Source organism: Drosophila grimshawi, unplaced genomic scaffold (genome assembly GCF_018153295.1).
Source record: "Drosophila grimshawi isolate 15287-2541.00 unplaced genomic scaffold, ASM1815329v1 contig_311, whole genome shotgun sequence".
Lineage (NCBI taxonomy): Eukaryota > Metazoa > Arthropoda > Insecta > Diptera > Drosophilidae > Drosophila > Drosophila grimshawi.
The window spans coordinates 7627113-7645214 of record NW_025063098.1 but is presented as its reverse complement, the minus strand read 5'-3'; the positions used below and the strand labels follow the sequence as shown (position 1 = coordinate 7645214).

Below are 18102 nucleotides of genomic sequence, written 5' to 3'. Positions count from 1 at the left end.
TATTAACGTGTACTTTGAGATAAAATTGTTGATTTGGCAATGCGTGACCGATGCTTTTTATTATATGTGTTAACAACAATGCGCCTAATAGTATTGCATAAATGCTTTAAGATGGTTGAATAAAACAAGTCTTTAACTATCTCAAATTGATAAACGCATGTTTTGTACTTCTGGTGTTAATGCAAAAAACGTTAAAAGCATTGGCAAATCAAAACAAAAACGTAATTTAACATTAAACACGAAATTAAAAATGTAAAAAAAAAAATTAAATTAAATTGGACAGCAAATTCGGGGCAAATTTAATGTAAACACACGCCTACAAAGTGTTTATAGAACGAATTGCTAACTAATTGAAATCCAATGTGTGAAACAAAACCAATAAATCAAGGCAAAATACAAATACACAAAAAAAAAACCCTAATTAAATTAAACACAAAATAAATGTAGCATATACATTACATATTTATAATTATATGTATATATGTATATGACATACTGATCTGTAGGAAAAAATGTGTATCCATCGTTTCTAATTGAAAGGAATATCGATGTTAAGAGAAATTATAATGGAATAAGTACTATACTTAATAACTTGTATGATTTATCAGCGCGTCACGCAATGATAATAATTGTCATGTTTTTTGGTTTATGTATATTCATATTGAAAAATTAAACTTAGTAAATATGACTCTTTTAACCAGAGTTGACTGAGAACTACATTTGATGAGGGTAAAGATATTAGTAAAACTTTGCATGACAGTCAACTTCGTATGCGAGTTACCAAAATACAAATCCATTTGGTAAATGAAAAACAAAACAAAGGGTAACAGACTAAGTACGTAATATTTTAACTGAGTGTTCACGTTACTATATATTTATATTTATATATATATATATATATTTATAAATATATCACTAATCAATAATTGTTGTGTTGCTAATACGACTAATTACAATTGTTGTTGTACGAAAGATTGTTTCTCGTTCTTAAGAAGGACATACACAGAGTTATCGTTTAAATAATCACCTAGACCTTTGATTCAATTCTGAATATTTGCAAATATATATTTAATTAGAAGTTAGATATACATATATATGAGAGAACACTGCTCAAAAATAAACTTCAAGCAACACAATAGTCTAAACTTAAATAGCTGATTGAATAAATTACACATATTCAAAGTTTCCTAACTTCATTCAAGTATAGATTTGCTATAGATATATAGATCTTCATATTATTTGATTTTGTATTTGTGTTACAGTTATTCATATTTATTTATATCGAATTATGTTTTCTTTTTTTTTTCAAATTGAATGTGATGTTGTTATGTCTTTTATTGCATATGGAATGTTATAGACTACCTCTTTCCGTGTTCTCTTTTCAGTTCACCGCCATATTTATTGCCACTACCAACGAGTTCAATTATTTCCGGTATACTGCTGGCAAACATTGCCTAAAATATTCCACACATACGAATACAGCAAAATTAACAAATTTGTTTATCAAAAATAATTGATTGATTAAGATTTAAGTGATTTAAGTGTGTCTTAGCAATAGGTTCCGATTGAAAAAACACTTTCTGCATCTGCTTAGTGTGGGTACGAAGTAAGGCCAAGACAGTCACACCAAAAGGAGGCTAATACTTAGTAAATTAATTGTTAGTTTATCTCAATATACATATGTTCCTAAAAGCATTTTTAGTTTTCAATTCAAATTTGCGGCAGCCAGCATAAGAGCATGCAAAAAAAACCATTACCTTACATGTGATATAGTTAGGAAACATTGATTATATATGCATATACTAAATAAAATGGACCCTGTCTTCCTAATATGCTTTTTTCTTGTTTTGGTTTATTGTTATGCCTGTTTGTCAGGGTGTAGGTGTCAGTGTCGGTGTCTACAAGTTTTTGTTTTACCAAACCAAAAGCAAATTGAAAATTCAAATATGTTTTAAAAATATAGATAGAAAACTGCATGCATTCGTTTCGACAGCATTAAAAATTAACAGAAAATGCAACTGTATTAAAAATGAATCAACTACCAGCTGCTGTACGAGTAAGTATGTAGATGTCACTGTGTGTGCGGGGTAATAAGAAGAAGAATTGATCGAAAGTGACTAAAAATTAAACCGCACGTTGAAACGCGTTAAGCTTACTTTTGGTGATGAAGAAGCTAACGAAACTTAGACAAAACTTATAAATGAAACGGAAACGGAAACGGAAACGGAGTCTCAAAGTAAACTTTTTATAATCAAATTTGGTGCAGCGTTATTAAGTCGTTCTATGTATTTACATAAACGTAGCATATTTCTTAAATACATTTTAAAAAGATTAATTGAATAAAATATATAGAGTTTTTTTTTGTAGATAAATCCTTATGGTAGAAGTCGGATTGTTGTTGTTTGATGTTGTTACAGTAGAGGGACAACGCGAGGTTGAGGTTAAATAAAGTAAAGTGCTAAACTCGGTACAAAGGGTAACTGATACTGGTACTGGAGGCTCTTGGTTACTTGGATACTTGGTCACTAAGCTAGTTTTTTGTTTTTTGAGCATAACTGTACTACTAAGTACATTAGGCAACAACCAAAACTTTAATCATTCACACATTTTAGCACTGCCAACACCACAGTTGCTTGGCCTAAACTCAATGGGCCTCGATGTAAATTTTTGGGCAAGACACAGAGAGAGAGAGAGAGAGAGAGAGAAACATTGTCTATGTAAACTAAAAGAAAGATTGAATATTGTTGGAATAGAACATATTGTTGTTGCTATATGTGTAAGTGGTATATATTTTTTGTTGAATGTTTAAGCATGTTGTTGTTGTTGTTAAAACTTACCAAGCCGACGAGCAGAAAGAACACGAGAAATGTTCTCCCTAAGACAGTCTCACAGTAAACGTCACCATATCCTACCGTTGACATGGTCACAATTAGGAAATAGACACAGGTCCAATAGGATAAACGATGAGCATTATTAAAATCCAGCGGATCGCCAGAGTTCTCCAGCTAAATTTTAAGTAAATGCAATTGCAATTTTCAATTGCAAACAAATACGCATCAGCGATTTTTCGACATTGCACATTTCAAATCACTATGCCATTGGACACTCGACAAAAAGAAAGCGAAACGTACGTCCTTCCTCCACATGCTCTGTAACAGTGTGCAGCGAGGCGTATGCGTAATCTTTTAACTGGCTCAAACACACACTGCAAATCTGTCACAGAGCCGTCGGGAAGACGCTCGTCACGCATAGCTGAGAGTGTGTAAATGTTTAAAAGTGTATGTGTGTAATTGTGTAGGTGTGTGAGTGTGTGTCTACATACCAGATGTATAATGCCCGCTGCTGTTAACCACACGGATATAAAAATTGATACTAGTTGAGCCAAACGTATTGAGCTCGATGTTTTTAGTACGTTTAAATATTGTAAAATATCTGGAACAGTCATGAGACGTAGCGCTCGAAGAAATCGAAGACCTGTTTATATAATACATATTGACACAAATTAAAGTTGCCACACATAGAGTAAAGCACATTGCATGCATACAAATCGATCGTGGCACGCCTTTAACTATTGAATCGTGTTATTAAAATTAAACATTTCTTTCACACTTGCGTGCGTGTAATTGTGATGTACATATATACATACATATATATGCGTGTGTGTGTGTGTGTATGTGTGTTTAAGTGTACACAAGAGATATGGGAATCTGTGATCTTAGAACCGATTTGTATGCATCAAATTTGTTTTTTTTTTGGGAATTTCATAATTATAGTATAAATTTGGGGTTTTTCATTTTTTGCGCTTACCGATCCATGTTCGATCTAAATATATTGATACGAAGGACGGGGGTATTGTAAAATAATCTACAAAACTGTACATTTCTAACATAAACCAAAGCTTATCGGACGCCGCTATGAACTGCAAAAAAATCGTTAATGAAAGAACACAATCATATTTAACAAATTTGTAAACATAAATATCAACTGATTATCAAATAATGGCTCAGCCAATTGCATTGTGAGAAAATAAATAGTGTGTTGTGTGGAAACTTACTCGTATAAAAAAGTAAACCATAAAAAATATATTGAATGCGAGATCGATCTGTTGAGTAATGTTATTACTCCATTTTTGGCATCTTTCAACTTCTTCACTAGATGCATCAACAAAGTATATAATGAGAGATGCAATGCTGAGTATAAATACGAGTACGACCTGAAAGATAAATGAATAATTTGAAGCCATCATTATAATTTATGGATAACATTTTTTACAAATTAAATACGTACGAGTATATATAATTAACAAGGTAATTCACCTTCACATCTTAATAAATTAAATTTATCAAATTTTTACAGGTGACTGCGATTTTCATATATCGATAAGATTTATATTTTCTAAAGACTTAAAATTTGATCACAATTATAATTATTTGGTTTAGCAATCAACAACAAATCACACTGATCTGGGGAGCTGGATACACGATTCACCTATCGTTTGGGACAAGCTAACAATTTATTTCAGACTTCTTTCAACTTGTTGCAAAATTATTCCAGTTCGCTGTTAACAAATTCGAAATGTGTAGAATACGACAAACAGTTGCATAAAGCACTAAAATATTTTTGTATTTAAATTAAGCCCGAAATTAGGAACGAAGAATCACAGAGATATATGGCAATTGAGTTGGGTAGAAATATCAGGTCTCAGACAAGCCAAATATCTTTTAGGCGGCTTTGAACAAACACGAATAGAACAGACTTAGAATCCTTACCGGCACTGGTAGATATTTATTATTTTATTTGTATATGTTATTGCATTCTTTTTCGAAAGTAATGTAATGAGTTTTTATAGCTCCTCTACTTTTCCCAAAGCCGAGACGAAAAATTAATTTTTAACGGTTCGCTTAATTTCTTTATTTGAGATAATTTAAAAAAAGACGTCTATTCTAACTGATTTTTTTTTATATTTGGAAGCTTCCAATAATGCTAAGGCGTACACTTCAATTGTTATTTTACACTATCGGAAGCCTATCAAGACCCTTAAAGTGACTTAGAACCAGCAAAAGAAACATATTTAAAATACAAAAAGAGGGACCCAAAAAATAAACAATATTTATGATTATGTTTTATATTAATTGAAATTAACTTTAAATGATTGAATTCAATGTCAATAAAAGCTGCATAAGCATGGCTTCTGCTCCTGGCAGAGTCAAATTTAGGCACAGATAAAATGTTAAAATTCAGAAAAACTACTTTTATGGGATTATGCATTTTTAATTGCACAGTGGCATTGAAGCCGGCAGGAGCTCGGGTCTGCTCTGCTCTGCTCTGCTCACGGCTCATTTGATTCATGGGCCGAGGTCCAGCATCACTGCGGCAATTAGTCGAGGGCGTCCCGTTGATAAATCTGCGGCAATCATAAAATATTTACAAGGTAATTTCGACGTGGCTGCTTTTTGTTTAAAATGCACTCGAGAGGCAAAAGTACATACTACTTGGGCGCCAGTTAAATGTCAGGGCTGATTGCCAAAACGGCGGTCGCACTTTTTCCCAACATTGAAACTGCTTATATTCTAAATGGGCTTAATGGTTATTGCCGCCACTCTGCCTCATAGACGTAATTGCTTTGATAATCGAACAAAACGAACCATAAAAGGAAAGCTAAATTTGGCAAGCGCCGCACGCAAACTACTTTCTTAAGCCCCATGTTGTTTCTGATTTGTTGTTTTGTTTGTTTTTTTTTAGTAAGCCATAACGAGCCAAACTTACAATCTCATCTGAATTTTGGTTAGTTGCGCAACAAACATTAAATAAAATTGTGCTATTCCAATTAAATTAACAAAAATTTGACACTCCCAAAGAAAAACAAAGTACAAGATGCTTAAAATTTCCTCTTAAATATTAAATTTTTTTGTTCTATTTGTTCTAATATTTGTTTTCTTCTTATTAGCTCTTAAGTAACTTATATTATTGATTTTCAGTATCAGTTTTATATGAAGGTAATATCGGAATTGATTTCACAGCTTAACTACCGAACTTGTCTACTTGAATTACTCCACAACAATCTTAGATGAAGAAACTTTTTTATTAGAAGATACTCTGCTGAAATAGGAATATCAGAATTGATTTCACATCATGACTATAACAAATATATATAACTAACATAAAAACTTATGAAATTCTTCAATCTTACTGCGAAACAGTGTTAATTTAAGACATTTCATTCAAAATTAACAAAGGTTTTGAGTGAGAAGACAAAATTAACTGATTACGTATACGCCATGGGTCGTCGTTTTCTTTTCATTAAGATAACTTAATTGGCATTGTCCGTTAATGAAATAGAATCTCTCAATCGCATCCATTGTTGACGTAAGACTTTAATAATACCCATCGGTAGTCAACTGGAGACTGACGTCACCAAGAAAAGGTAATCAATGCAGCACCCGGGCCAGGACAGGCCAAGAATGCGAGTCAAACGTAACATGGCTACAAATATGATAAAAAAATATCCACGGCTTATTCTTGTTGGCATCAGCAAGAAACTGGGTCAATCACTTAGTTGGGAGCTCAACCCGAAATGTGTTTGATGTGGCGCAAAAACCACTTAAGCCGCAGCGCAAAGAAGCCAGCTGCACCACCGCGAACTTGAAATGTCGGACAAACCAAAGTGGATGTGTGGGCGAAACACGTGTTTCTTCTTTTCATTTCTTTCAAATATTCTTCGAGCAAAGGCAATAAATTCTCTTTCATTCGACGGAATGCAAAACGTTAGAGAAAGAAAGCTGAATTCACTATCCAAGATTATTACATAGGTTCTCACTCGATTTGTTTGCCCAACAAACACATCAGCAAACTATCGATTTTAAGTTTCATTTTGTAACCGTCTTGGGTATCTTTAGACGCCTCAAAGTATGCCACACAAAATAGAATGTTAAATTGCCTTTTGCTTATAAGTTATCTATTTTTACCTAAAACGAGACTAGTTTGTAACATTTGGTATATATTTATATATATTTGTACAAGAATAAATATTAATGTCCTCATTTTAAACATTAATTTTTGTAATGAGCACAACTTCCTTAGATTTAAGCCTATCTTTTCGTAATATTTCAAACTCCAAACTAAAATTTAAATTTATATTAAGATTACTCTGCAGATTAATGGTTAATCATTTTCTTAAAGTCAAGTCAATAAATTGATTAAAGTTTAATAGATCATGGCTCTATTATATATATTTATTAATTTATAATAATAATTATATATTTTTGGGACAATTTGTTTGTTTAATTATTATTTAGTTGTTGTTATTTTAAAAATAACATTACTTGAATATTTTATTTTGAAGAATACGCATTTACATTTCCTTAATTTTTTTGTATGCTGTGATTGTAAGCTATGATTATAAATAATACAACCTCAAATACTATTTAAGATACACTAATTTAAATTGGTCCTGAAAGGTTTAAGTAACTAGATTACATATTCGCAACAATACTACTTTTTTAACCAATTTAGAATTGAGAATTTCAGATTTAGTTATTTTTTGTTAACGATGATATAAATAAAAAATAGAATTGATTATTTAATTGTTTGTGCTACATATATATGTATATTACATATATTAGTTGCGAGCTTTGCCTGTAGAGCATTGTGTAGCCGAGCAATATCCAATGCAGCACTTGAAATGAGCTCTATGGCGTGACGAAGTGCAATCGGATATGGGCGGCACGGCACGGCACGCAGTAAGCTGTCATAAGTGCAATTTCAGGCATAGGGTCCATATCCGCATTCCCGTTGCTTTGAAAGTGTAAATCCAATTAGCAGCTGGATACACCATGAAGCCCCAATGCGACCAACTGGAGTGCACTGCACTTCATGTCTGGCTTCAACTGCTAATTGTTAAGGTTACACTAACAATTAAAACGCAACTTTTAATGCATGCTGATTGTATAACAGTCAAAACGAGAAGAAAAAAAGGGAATAGATGTAATACATTCAAGCGACATCTATTAGCAGCCATGACAATAATAAATCAACAACAATAGGATACCAAGTAAATGCCAAATGGCTTTGGTAAAACGTCTACGTGTAGAAAGGCATCTAAAAAAGCGGCCAACAGCTGCAATGCCAGAAAGCATTTGGCCACTGTCTGCCAGCCAACTGGCGTGTTTTGGCAGTAGGCCTGGCAATAAACATTTCTCCCACCCCGTTTGCTATCTCATCGACTTTCTCTCTCTCTCTCTCACTCTCTTTTCAATGCTTTCGTTTTCTGGCTTCTATCTTCGTTGTGGGTCCTGGTAACAGTAAAGTGAAACGTGCAAGTTTTTATCGATTTTCTTTGGCATTTGCCTGGCAATCGCCCACAATATTTACTGTTATATTGTTGTGGCACATATATTCTATTATTTATACCCTGTACCGCTAGAATCAAATTGCGTACATATATACCAATACCGAAGGAAGTATCTGTGAAAAAGGATATCCGAAGGAAATATCACCGGAGGAATTATAAGATAAAAAAACGAGAACTTTCCTTTCTTTAAACAATAAAAAATAAATAGTTTTCTGATATCACTTTCTTCAATTGTATTGTTTTACAAATTTCAATGACATCCTTTCAATAATCAAACAATAGATTACCATTGCATATAGTTCAAAGATAACAGAGTTTTAAATGAATAAATATGTATTCTAAAATAAATTAATTTTGAAAAATTTGTTTATTTTGCTTCCGCTTTGAAGCTGTATAGCTTACAAAAAACTTTGTTTGATAAATCTAAAATAGTCAACATGATTTTAATTGTGGAAGGAATAGTCAAAGTTTTCTAATTGGTATTTTTCCTTAAAAATTAATGAAGTGTCGTAAAACATACTTGAATTTAAATGTAAGCAATTGAATATACTATATACTATAATTGGAAATAAGATGAAGTCTCTGGCATACCTAGTCTAAAACAGATTTAAGGGGTGTCCTATTCATGTAGCGAAGAGTGTATATACACCAAGTAAGACTGTATTTTAGGCCTTGTTAGCTATCTACTAGTTGGGCATTGTTGACTAGAGCACCCTTACATGTATCTTCTTTTTTTTTGCTTCATTTCGCCTTGTTTCCCGTTATTAGCTGAAAGTTGTTGTTGCCATTTTGCATATAACAAAGAGCATGTAACATTTATCAATAAATGGGCGGCACACAAGCCAGCTTGTTATGGCAGTGGGTGTGGATGTGTGTGTGGGTGTGGATGTGGATGTGGATGTGTGCGTCGGTCTGGGAGTGCGAGCATTAGTAATATTTGTACTAGCTGTTCTTCCCGTTGTTTGTAGTAATGGCAAAATGCCATGCAGCGTCAAGCAGCGGCATTTATCATATACATAAACATAGACCGCTGTGAGTTGGCTTTTTTATTTCCATTTGGCTCTTGTTGTCGTCTCAACATTCAACTGTCATTTGATAATAAGAACTATGTAAGTATGTCGAATGCGTTGGCTTTAACTGGCATTCGATTGCGCTATTCGGTGTCTTTCAATCTGCAATACCAGATAAACACCAACCGAAATGTCAACAAGCCGCAAAATTGGAATTTCAGATATCTATGCATGTTTCAATCTTCAAATGTAATCTGTGGAGATACCCTCATTTAATCGAACCCGCTCAGGCGACAAACCAAATTCTTACTATAACCACAATAAAGGTTTAATAGATTTTTTACTGCAAACTACCCAGTATGCTTACAAAAAAAGTATGCTATAGAAATAAAAACAAAAGTCTATTGAAGCACTCCCCAGTAGTTGCTGATTTTATTGATACTATTTACGATTTAATAGTCAACTGAGAAACTTCTGTGATTATTAAAGAAATTCTTTGGGTAGCACTTAATTCATAGAAGTTCTGACATGGAAGTAAAATAAGCTATTTTAATACTAAAAATGTTTTGCAACAAAAAAAGGAAAAAATATAATTGTCTTTCTCTTCAGCCCTGTGCCCTTTTCAGATAGAGGATATCCGCGAAAGTTGTAAAAAATTTGTAGAACAGTTTTGACAACCCTTCTCAACAAGAAATCCTTATTGTAAGCACAAATTGTGAGGCTAAAATCAGAGGGAAAGTATGTAGATGTCATGCAGAATTGCCTCTGGATTATTAAACTAATTTAAATTCGATTTAAATAAATGCCCTTAACCAGCCCTGTAGTCATACCTGATCGCTTCATATTTGAAACATAAAAAAAAATAGTGTGCGATTTACGACGCTTAGTTGGAAAATGGATCAATCCTGCGCTAAGAGGTAGTTGAAATACTTCCCCTAGATCGCAGAGATACACACCAGAATCTCATTATAGAAACAACCTTTCAATTAAAAATATGAGACTTAGATCTAAGCGCCTACAGAAAAAGGGGAAATATCAATATAAATATATTCTCGACTTCTATGCAGAATTTACCGAGTAGTCACTTGACTAGAACATTCAGATGTTTTCTTTGTATTCTCTTACTTATGTGGTATTTAGTTGTGTGTCAATATTTTTAGATTTTATAATTATGGCATCTTTATCTAAAATATAAGCCAATTAAATATTTTAGCATTTAATTACACCTGAAGAATTAATCCATTAAAATATTTCAACAATGCCTGAGAAAGTAAACCATTTAAATATTTTAAGTATACCCTTTGGCATCTTAAGACCCACATGTGAGTTGCTCTCTTACTTTGTTAATATACAAATATTAATTCGTGACTCACGAACGAAATGAATAATTACGAAATTGAAGGTACTACGCGCCAAATATATACAGTCACTAACCAAATGAGTCGGCGACTTCAAGCGGTTGTCAGGCAATGCCACATATAAAATCCCCATAGTAGGTTTGGACTTAAGCATTCACATTTAATGGATGGTTGTATAAAGTGACATATGCATAATATTGAAATATGTATGTTTACTCACGCCCAGAATTAGTTATCAGCACACATGTTTATTTCCAAGTAAGCAGTTGGGGAACATTTAGATCCCCAGACTTATTCAAAGCACCAAAGCGGGTGGCATTCGCAGGCCACTAAATAAATTTGGCTGTGAGCAATTGTGGTACATGGAAATGGTTGATTTACTTTGCTGCTTCCGATGTTGACATGCAACCAACAGTAACAGCAGCAAAATGTGGCACAATAAAATGTAAATGTTTCATTTTACACGCACGTCGCCAACTGAGTAAGCAACTAAAATGCACTTGAAGAGGAATACTACACTCAAATAAATTTAATAATGCTCTCTCTCTGCGATTGCATTTCTACATTTAGTATACATTTATCTTAAAAAATAAAATAGTTTTCAAATGTAGAAATAAACACCATAATTTTTGGGTCTGTGGAGGCTAAGCTTATTTTATTTATAAAAATCGTTTCGTAAATTTAAAAAAAATACTTCTAGAAACGCTTTTTCTAAGTGTATCCATATGCCACGCAAGCAAGGTGCTTTGTTGTAAATTGCAAAATTTCTACTTGGATCAGAGTGGAATTTTGAATCGAATTTTAATGAATTGAGGGGAGTAACATACCAAAATTCGACCAGTTGTTGTTTGACCCGAGATAAGCTCTCCAGCCCAGTCTTTTGCTTCTGTCATAAATGTTCCCTCGAACTCCTGTTTGTTGCGCGACGCCTTCTGCTCCTTCTGTTTGGGATCGTTGGGTCCCAGATCCGGCTCCTTGCGGCAGCAGATGAATGCAAATGCACGCCATAGCAGCACAATGAGCAGGCCAGCAAGGAATGTGAATATGCTGGATAGCAGGAAACACCAATATTTGCGAACTTTGAGACAATCATCGGCATCGAATGGTGAATCTGTTGGATCATCGGCCAATGATTCGACAGTGCTTTGATCACACCCCGACATCCCCTGCAAAATGTATATTAAATATTTATAAGTATTGCAAATTCAATTTAACTAACTCTTAGCAATAATAACATTCATAACTAGGTAGTGACAACATTTTTGAGCACTAGACAGCAGCCATTTATAAATATGTATTTAGATACACGAGTAAATGCATGTATATATGTATGTATGTAAGTATGTATGAATTTATGTGTGTGTTTATTTGAATAGATGTACATATATATTACACATACGTCACGTTTGACATTTAAAATGAGCACAAGTTTTTGGCTCAAGTTTGCATCGCGAAGCGCATAAATGTAAACAAAAATATTAGTTTTGAACGACAGAGAGTGTATGCCATAAATAAGTATAAACTTAATTGCGAATGCTTTGAAATTTACATGGTAGTACGGCAACTATATGAAATGTCAAATATAAGCAGCAGACTAGTTGTGTACATTATTGATATCATTGCTTACATTTGTCAGTACACTGATATTTGTGCCGATCAATCCGTTTGCCATTTCAGTTTGCTTACATTGCTATATATATATATATCTATATATTATATATATACACACTTTATGTACAATTGATGTGAAATTATGACTTTATGTTGTGGCTGAGAGTGGGTCTGTGACTGATTTTCACTGGGCTTTCAAGTGCATATAGCAGACCACTGGCAATCTTTGGGCATGGCCAAGTGGCCAATGACGCCACCAAAGAGCCAAAAGATCCGACACGACCCGACACGTCGAACCACAGCGAGACGAGATGAGACGAAACGGAACGGAACAGAACGGCACAAAAACTTGGCACGCCTTTAAAAATAGCAACAAACAAATCGTTCTTTTATTTTTAAAGTGATCTCGCAATGTACGCGACAACACACACACATACACACACACGCACAACCAGCTAGAGCATAGAACGCGGCGACAATTTGCTTAGAATGTTAGCATTAGCCATGCGACATTTTCAATACTACTAGACGAGTACGTGTACATTCAGATATTTATATATATATACATATATATATCTTTATCTTTATAAGTATCAATGGTCAATGAACATTGACCAATTCTCAACTCAGAGATGTTTGCGAGATGTTTGCACAAATTTCACTGTGTTTAATTTTTATTTGATCGAATTTTGCACGCTTTGCAATAATGAGCCACTGGGGCCAACGCACTCAATGAATCACTGCGTACACCACTTGCAATATATATATATATATATATATATATTTATATTTATATATATATATATGTTTTTGTATATGTATATTAGAAATTTGCATTTGTCGCACACACACATACACATACACTGGCACACACGCCACAACGCAACACGCACGACCAAAGTCAGCCAAACAAAAAAGGAGGCATCGAGCGAACAGCACAAAAGCCGCGCACCAACTGAAAATGAACGGGCTCTTTTGCGTATATGCGACGATAGCGATGAGGAGGTGTCCAACGCCGCCGCCGATGACTTCTCAGCTGGCCAACTGGTGCTATCTCCTGACGCTGGCTCACTCTCCGTCTCTCTCTCTTTCTCTCTCGCTGGCTGACCGCGAAAATTGTCAGCGCAGGCGACAAACTTGAATTTAATTAAATGCCACGAAAAGTTAAAGAATATCTAACATTGATGCAACCCGCACCTGGCATTCTCTTTCCTATATTTAATCACAGTCGTCAGCTTTGCACTTTAAAATAAGTTAAGAGCGCTTAAATTTGTATAATGGTTAAATTTCAATGCTAATTTGTAATAAATAATAATAAATATTGGATGTACATTTTTATAGAAAAAAAAAACAAATAAAACCAAAATATTTCATTTGATTTATAACTATTAATCGCCAATTTCATAAAACACCCGTTTAATAAAAAATAAAATAAATTTGAAATACATTGTATATATATTTATATACTTTAAAATGATTTGAATGCTAAAGATTATAAAAAAAAATTGTTGAACATTGATTGTACTCCATTTTCCGAGCTCTTTGCCTTATTTTAGGTAACCAAGTTCATCTGGCTTTTGTTCTGCGTTGACTGTCAATCAAAATTAGGCTTCCTTCTTTATATTTATATATAATATTATTAATTTAAGTCTGATAAGAATTATTTGTTATTAATAATATTTGATTCAGAGTATTGTAACAGCTTTGAACAGTATTTTTCAATCCTAGTTTATTATTTTCAAACTTAAGTCATATTTTTAATCAATTTAATTTAATAATCAATGTTTTTAGAATAATTTCTTAATCCAAAGTAGTCTTTTAAACATCGCGGCAAAGTGTAAATGCCTTCGGGAAGTGTATAAGACGGTTTATGGTATGTACAATAGAGCTGTTTACCTCTGCGTATGTGTGTGTGTCTGTCTTTGTGTATGCGTGTGTTGCCAACAATGAATTATTATTACAACAAGAACAGCAGCAGGGCAAATATAAATAAATAAAATATGAGTTCTCTTTGTTTTTGTGCCCGCTCAGTGGCAGTTCAGCTCGAAGCACACACATACACACACACCAACACACACACAAATTTTGCATTGCTTTTCTGTGACCTGTCGCCCAGCAAACTGCTAACGGCTAACGGTTAACGGCAAACAGAGCACACCGGCCAGGTTAACTCAGCCCAACTCAGCTAAACTCAGCCCAGTCACGCCATGTTGCCAGTTAGCTGTCGTTTCATAATTTACGCGCTTTGTTTACTATTTCCTGCGGGTATAGACCAACAACATCAGCCTGAACAGCCAAGCACCCACCCACCCATCGTTGCCATAAACATGTTGGCCCAGTTAGTTCATGTGCCCGTCTTAACTATGCATTTTGAGTTGCCATAATTGCTCATCATCATCAGCGGCGACAGCAGCGTGCATTTTATTTATAGTTTCTTTTTTATATGTCACTCTTAGTAGCTGGTTAAGTTTATCGCTTCATTGCAATTGGCCAATTAAAAAAATTTATTTTCAATTCGTGTACTTAGAAGCGTATTTTTAAACTGTCGTTAACCTTGAAATTGTTAGATGCCATGGAATGATGTCCACAACTACATCACGATGACGTATTTGCATAAATAATAATATATATTGTTAATGGTGTTTAAAAGGCAAGTTTTCAAATGAAATTGTAGAAATTTAAAGGGATTTAGAAAAAAGCATTAAGCATTGCTTTAATTACTCTTTTTCTTTTTTTTTTATTATAAAAGCAAGAACATTTTTAAAATATTTTATTTATTAATTTTGATTTTCTGTATTTTTTCTTTTCGACTGATATTAATTAATATTAAGTAAATTCCAACTAAAATTGACAATCGACAAACCTCCAGCACCTAGTTTTGAAGTGGAGTTCTATAAATGTTAATTGAAATTAATTTAAAAAATTAAGTATTGCTTTAATTGTTTAATCAATTTTTAAATTTTTTTTATTTAAATGTTATTATTAATTTATTTTTTTACTTTATATATATAACCGTTTCGGCTGATATATAACTGATATTAAAAAATATATTAAATGAGTAAAATAAAACAAAAAAATAGAATATATATCATTTATAAGTAAATTCCAACAAAATAACCGCAGAAAAACATTTCAGTCTTTAAATAAAACTCATATAAAATAAAAAGCATTGACATGAAATTCAAGAATTATTAATGGGAAATTCGTTTAAAATTAAAACATGGCTTCAATTATAGTTTTTTTCTCATTTCTTTTTTAAATTTTAAGTGGTTTTATTTGAACTTACTAGTCGACATTAAATAGTTAAGCAAAATAAATATGTATTCCAACTAGAAATAATGAAATGATAGTCAAATGATTGAGTAAATCACTCAAGTACATACATACTTATATAAGTATATTCGATACATGTATATTTTCTTTATTTGTACTGTCAACATTTTAAATGCCGTCAATTTTATCTTCAAATCAATCAAAATCGAGCAATGGACTAGATTGTTGACATACTAAATCTGTTTAAAACTAGCCGTTAACGATAATGACATGATGAAAAGTGATTTTGCCATTCAACTGTCGGAATTATAAATAAACATACAAATATCATTATCATCGTGTTTTTCCGATGTGTATTTTGGAGCGAAGAACAAAAACTACAGCCGTCAAGATTACAAATGACTCACTTAAAACACAATTTATTTCTATCTGAATTTTGAGAACATCAGCAATTTGTACATATTTATACATTTATTTTAAATAATAATCAATTATTTAAATTGTCGTATTTTCTGCTCTAGTCAGCATTTTGTCTGTTACTTTGCTCTACAATACATTTCGTTTATTTTCAAAGTGACTTAACTGGAATTTAGATACGCGTTTTCTACAGCGACGCCCTGCTGCGACTAATAAGCCAGACCCATGGCATTTAGATAACAGAGCGATATAAATTATGGCCAAAGACTAAGGCGATTTCTCAGGTTGTCAGACAGAAACGCGCAACCCGGGTGGCAATCAAGTGGATGAAGTCACACGACGACCAAGTGGTAATAATTTACATTGTGAACTATTGATTTTAAGGCGTTGGCGTAGGCTTGGTGAGTGGGCGTGGCTGTGAACCACCCGATATATGCACACTTACATATATACATAGATAGACAACTTGACGCAAGTCCGTCAAATGGTGGCAAGCAAAAGAATTGTAAAAGAACAAAAAGATAGAGAACAGTCAGAGCCAACAGAGCCGACAGACGACTGTTGCAAATGCCACAAGCGACTAGCAATGGGTTGACAAATACCCTTCGACTTTTTGAGCAATTTATGGGTCGCACTTGGCCTGCTGATTGTAGCCACTGATTGCTGACCGCTGCCGACGCGACATTACCAAGGCCAAAGGGCTTACGCTGCCCCATTTGGGCGTTTGCCGCTTGCTACTTGCCGCTAGCTGCTAGCTGCTTGTTGTTTGGTGCTGTGTGTCCGTTTCTGTTTCGGTTACAATTACAGTTTGAGTTTCTGTGCCACGTTCGCAAAAGGTCACGCGAGCTGCTGAACACGTATGGAAATATGCGCATACATGCGTACATGCACTTAGAAAAATATATGCCCCTGAGCTTGGAGAATCATTAATTTATTGGCCACAAACATAAAAAAATAAAAAGTTTTTTTCAATATATTTCTTTAATTGAATGAAACTTTTTCGATTTGTTAATATTATATTCATGTCAATATTATTTTCATTTGTGACTTTTAGTATTATTTTAATATTTAATACAACTATCAAAATTGTAATTAATGGCAAACGTTTTCAAAGTCAAAAAATGTATTTCGCCAACTTAGAAATTATTTATAATTATTTCTGGCTTTTAGTATTATTTCAATATTAGGAAGACTTTCAAGTTTCAACTTGGGAATTACTGCTAAATATTTTTGATTTTCTGTGTTTTTCTTGATATTTGAACAGTCTTTTAAAATCGTTGGTAAATATTTTTCTCTGAGTGTACACCCATTTTGTATTTGTACCGTAATACGCTATAATACGCTTGTTCGTACAGTGCAACAGTTATCAGGGATCAGAGGCAGTTCTTGTAATAATTGATATCTAATTATCCTGAATAAGCCACCAGCGATTTGCCTTAACGATGGTGAACCCAATATGATTGATTGATTGATTGCATTGATTGCACATAGACAGCCAATACGAGCACTAGTCTGCGTGAGCTTATTTTGATAATGTTAGGACTATTTAACTATTCAAATTCTAAGGCAGATATTTTTTTCTAAGTGCGCATCCAATTCGTATTTGAACCGTACTGCTATATTATTAAGCTTATTCATACACTGAAACTCTTATCAGAGATCAGAGGCAGTTCTTGTAAATGATTGATATCCAATTATCGTCGAATAAGTCGCCTCCGATTTGCCTTAATGATGATGACCCCAATATGATTGATTGATTGGATTGATTGATTGCATTGATTGCACATCGATAGCCAATACGAGCAGAATTAAGCTTTCACGACATCTAGCTTGTTGTTGTTGCACACAACACACGTAAGTAATGAAGGTTTTTACCTTTGGCGAGATTGGCGGATAGAACGGTGGCAGTTCCTGACAATTTGGACACCAGCTGGCCATTTTAGCTGTTTCGGTTTCGTTTTCGTTTTTGATATCTGGTTGGATTTGGGTTTCTCACTTGCAATTAGAGCCAAATAAGCAGCCGCAATCGATTTACTTGTCTCCGTTTTCATATTCGCTTCTTGAAATTGTGTGTGCGTCAGAT

At 33.6% G+C, this 18102-nt stretch overlaps 1 protein-coding gene across 31 annotated transcripts in view; it reads right to left on the bottom strand.

The window, feature by feature from the left end:
• LOC6563278 (calcium-activated potassium channel slowpoke) overlaps window positions 1–18102 on the bottom strand; it is a 51580-nt gene that overhangs the window by 33272 nt on the left and 206 nt on the right. For 13 of the 31 annotated variants that reach the window (XM_032736831.2, XM_032736828.2, XM_032736859.2 and 10 more), the window contains exons 2-8: window positions 17895–18078; window positions 11546–11884; window positions 4055–4213; window positions 3808–3919; window positions 3323–3474; window positions 2838–3005; window positions 1363–1454 (exon numbers count right to left, since the gene is read on the bottom strand). In XM_032736831.2, coding sequence (XP_032592722.1) covers window positions 1363–1454; window positions 2838–3005; window positions 3323–3474; window positions 3808–3919; window positions 4055–4213; window positions 11546–11884; window positions 17895–17957 — 1085 coding nt within the window. In that variant the 5' untranslated portion in view covers window positions 17958–18078. Of the gene's footprint in view, window positions 1–1362; window positions 1455–2837; window positions 3006–3322; window positions 3475–3807; window positions 3920–4054; window positions 4214–11545; window positions 11885–12345; window positions 12742–17894; window positions 18079–18102 lie in introns of those variants that run through there. The other 18 variants (XM_032736855.2, XM_032736845.2, XM_032736846.2 and 15 more) reach the window with 4 other exon arrangements.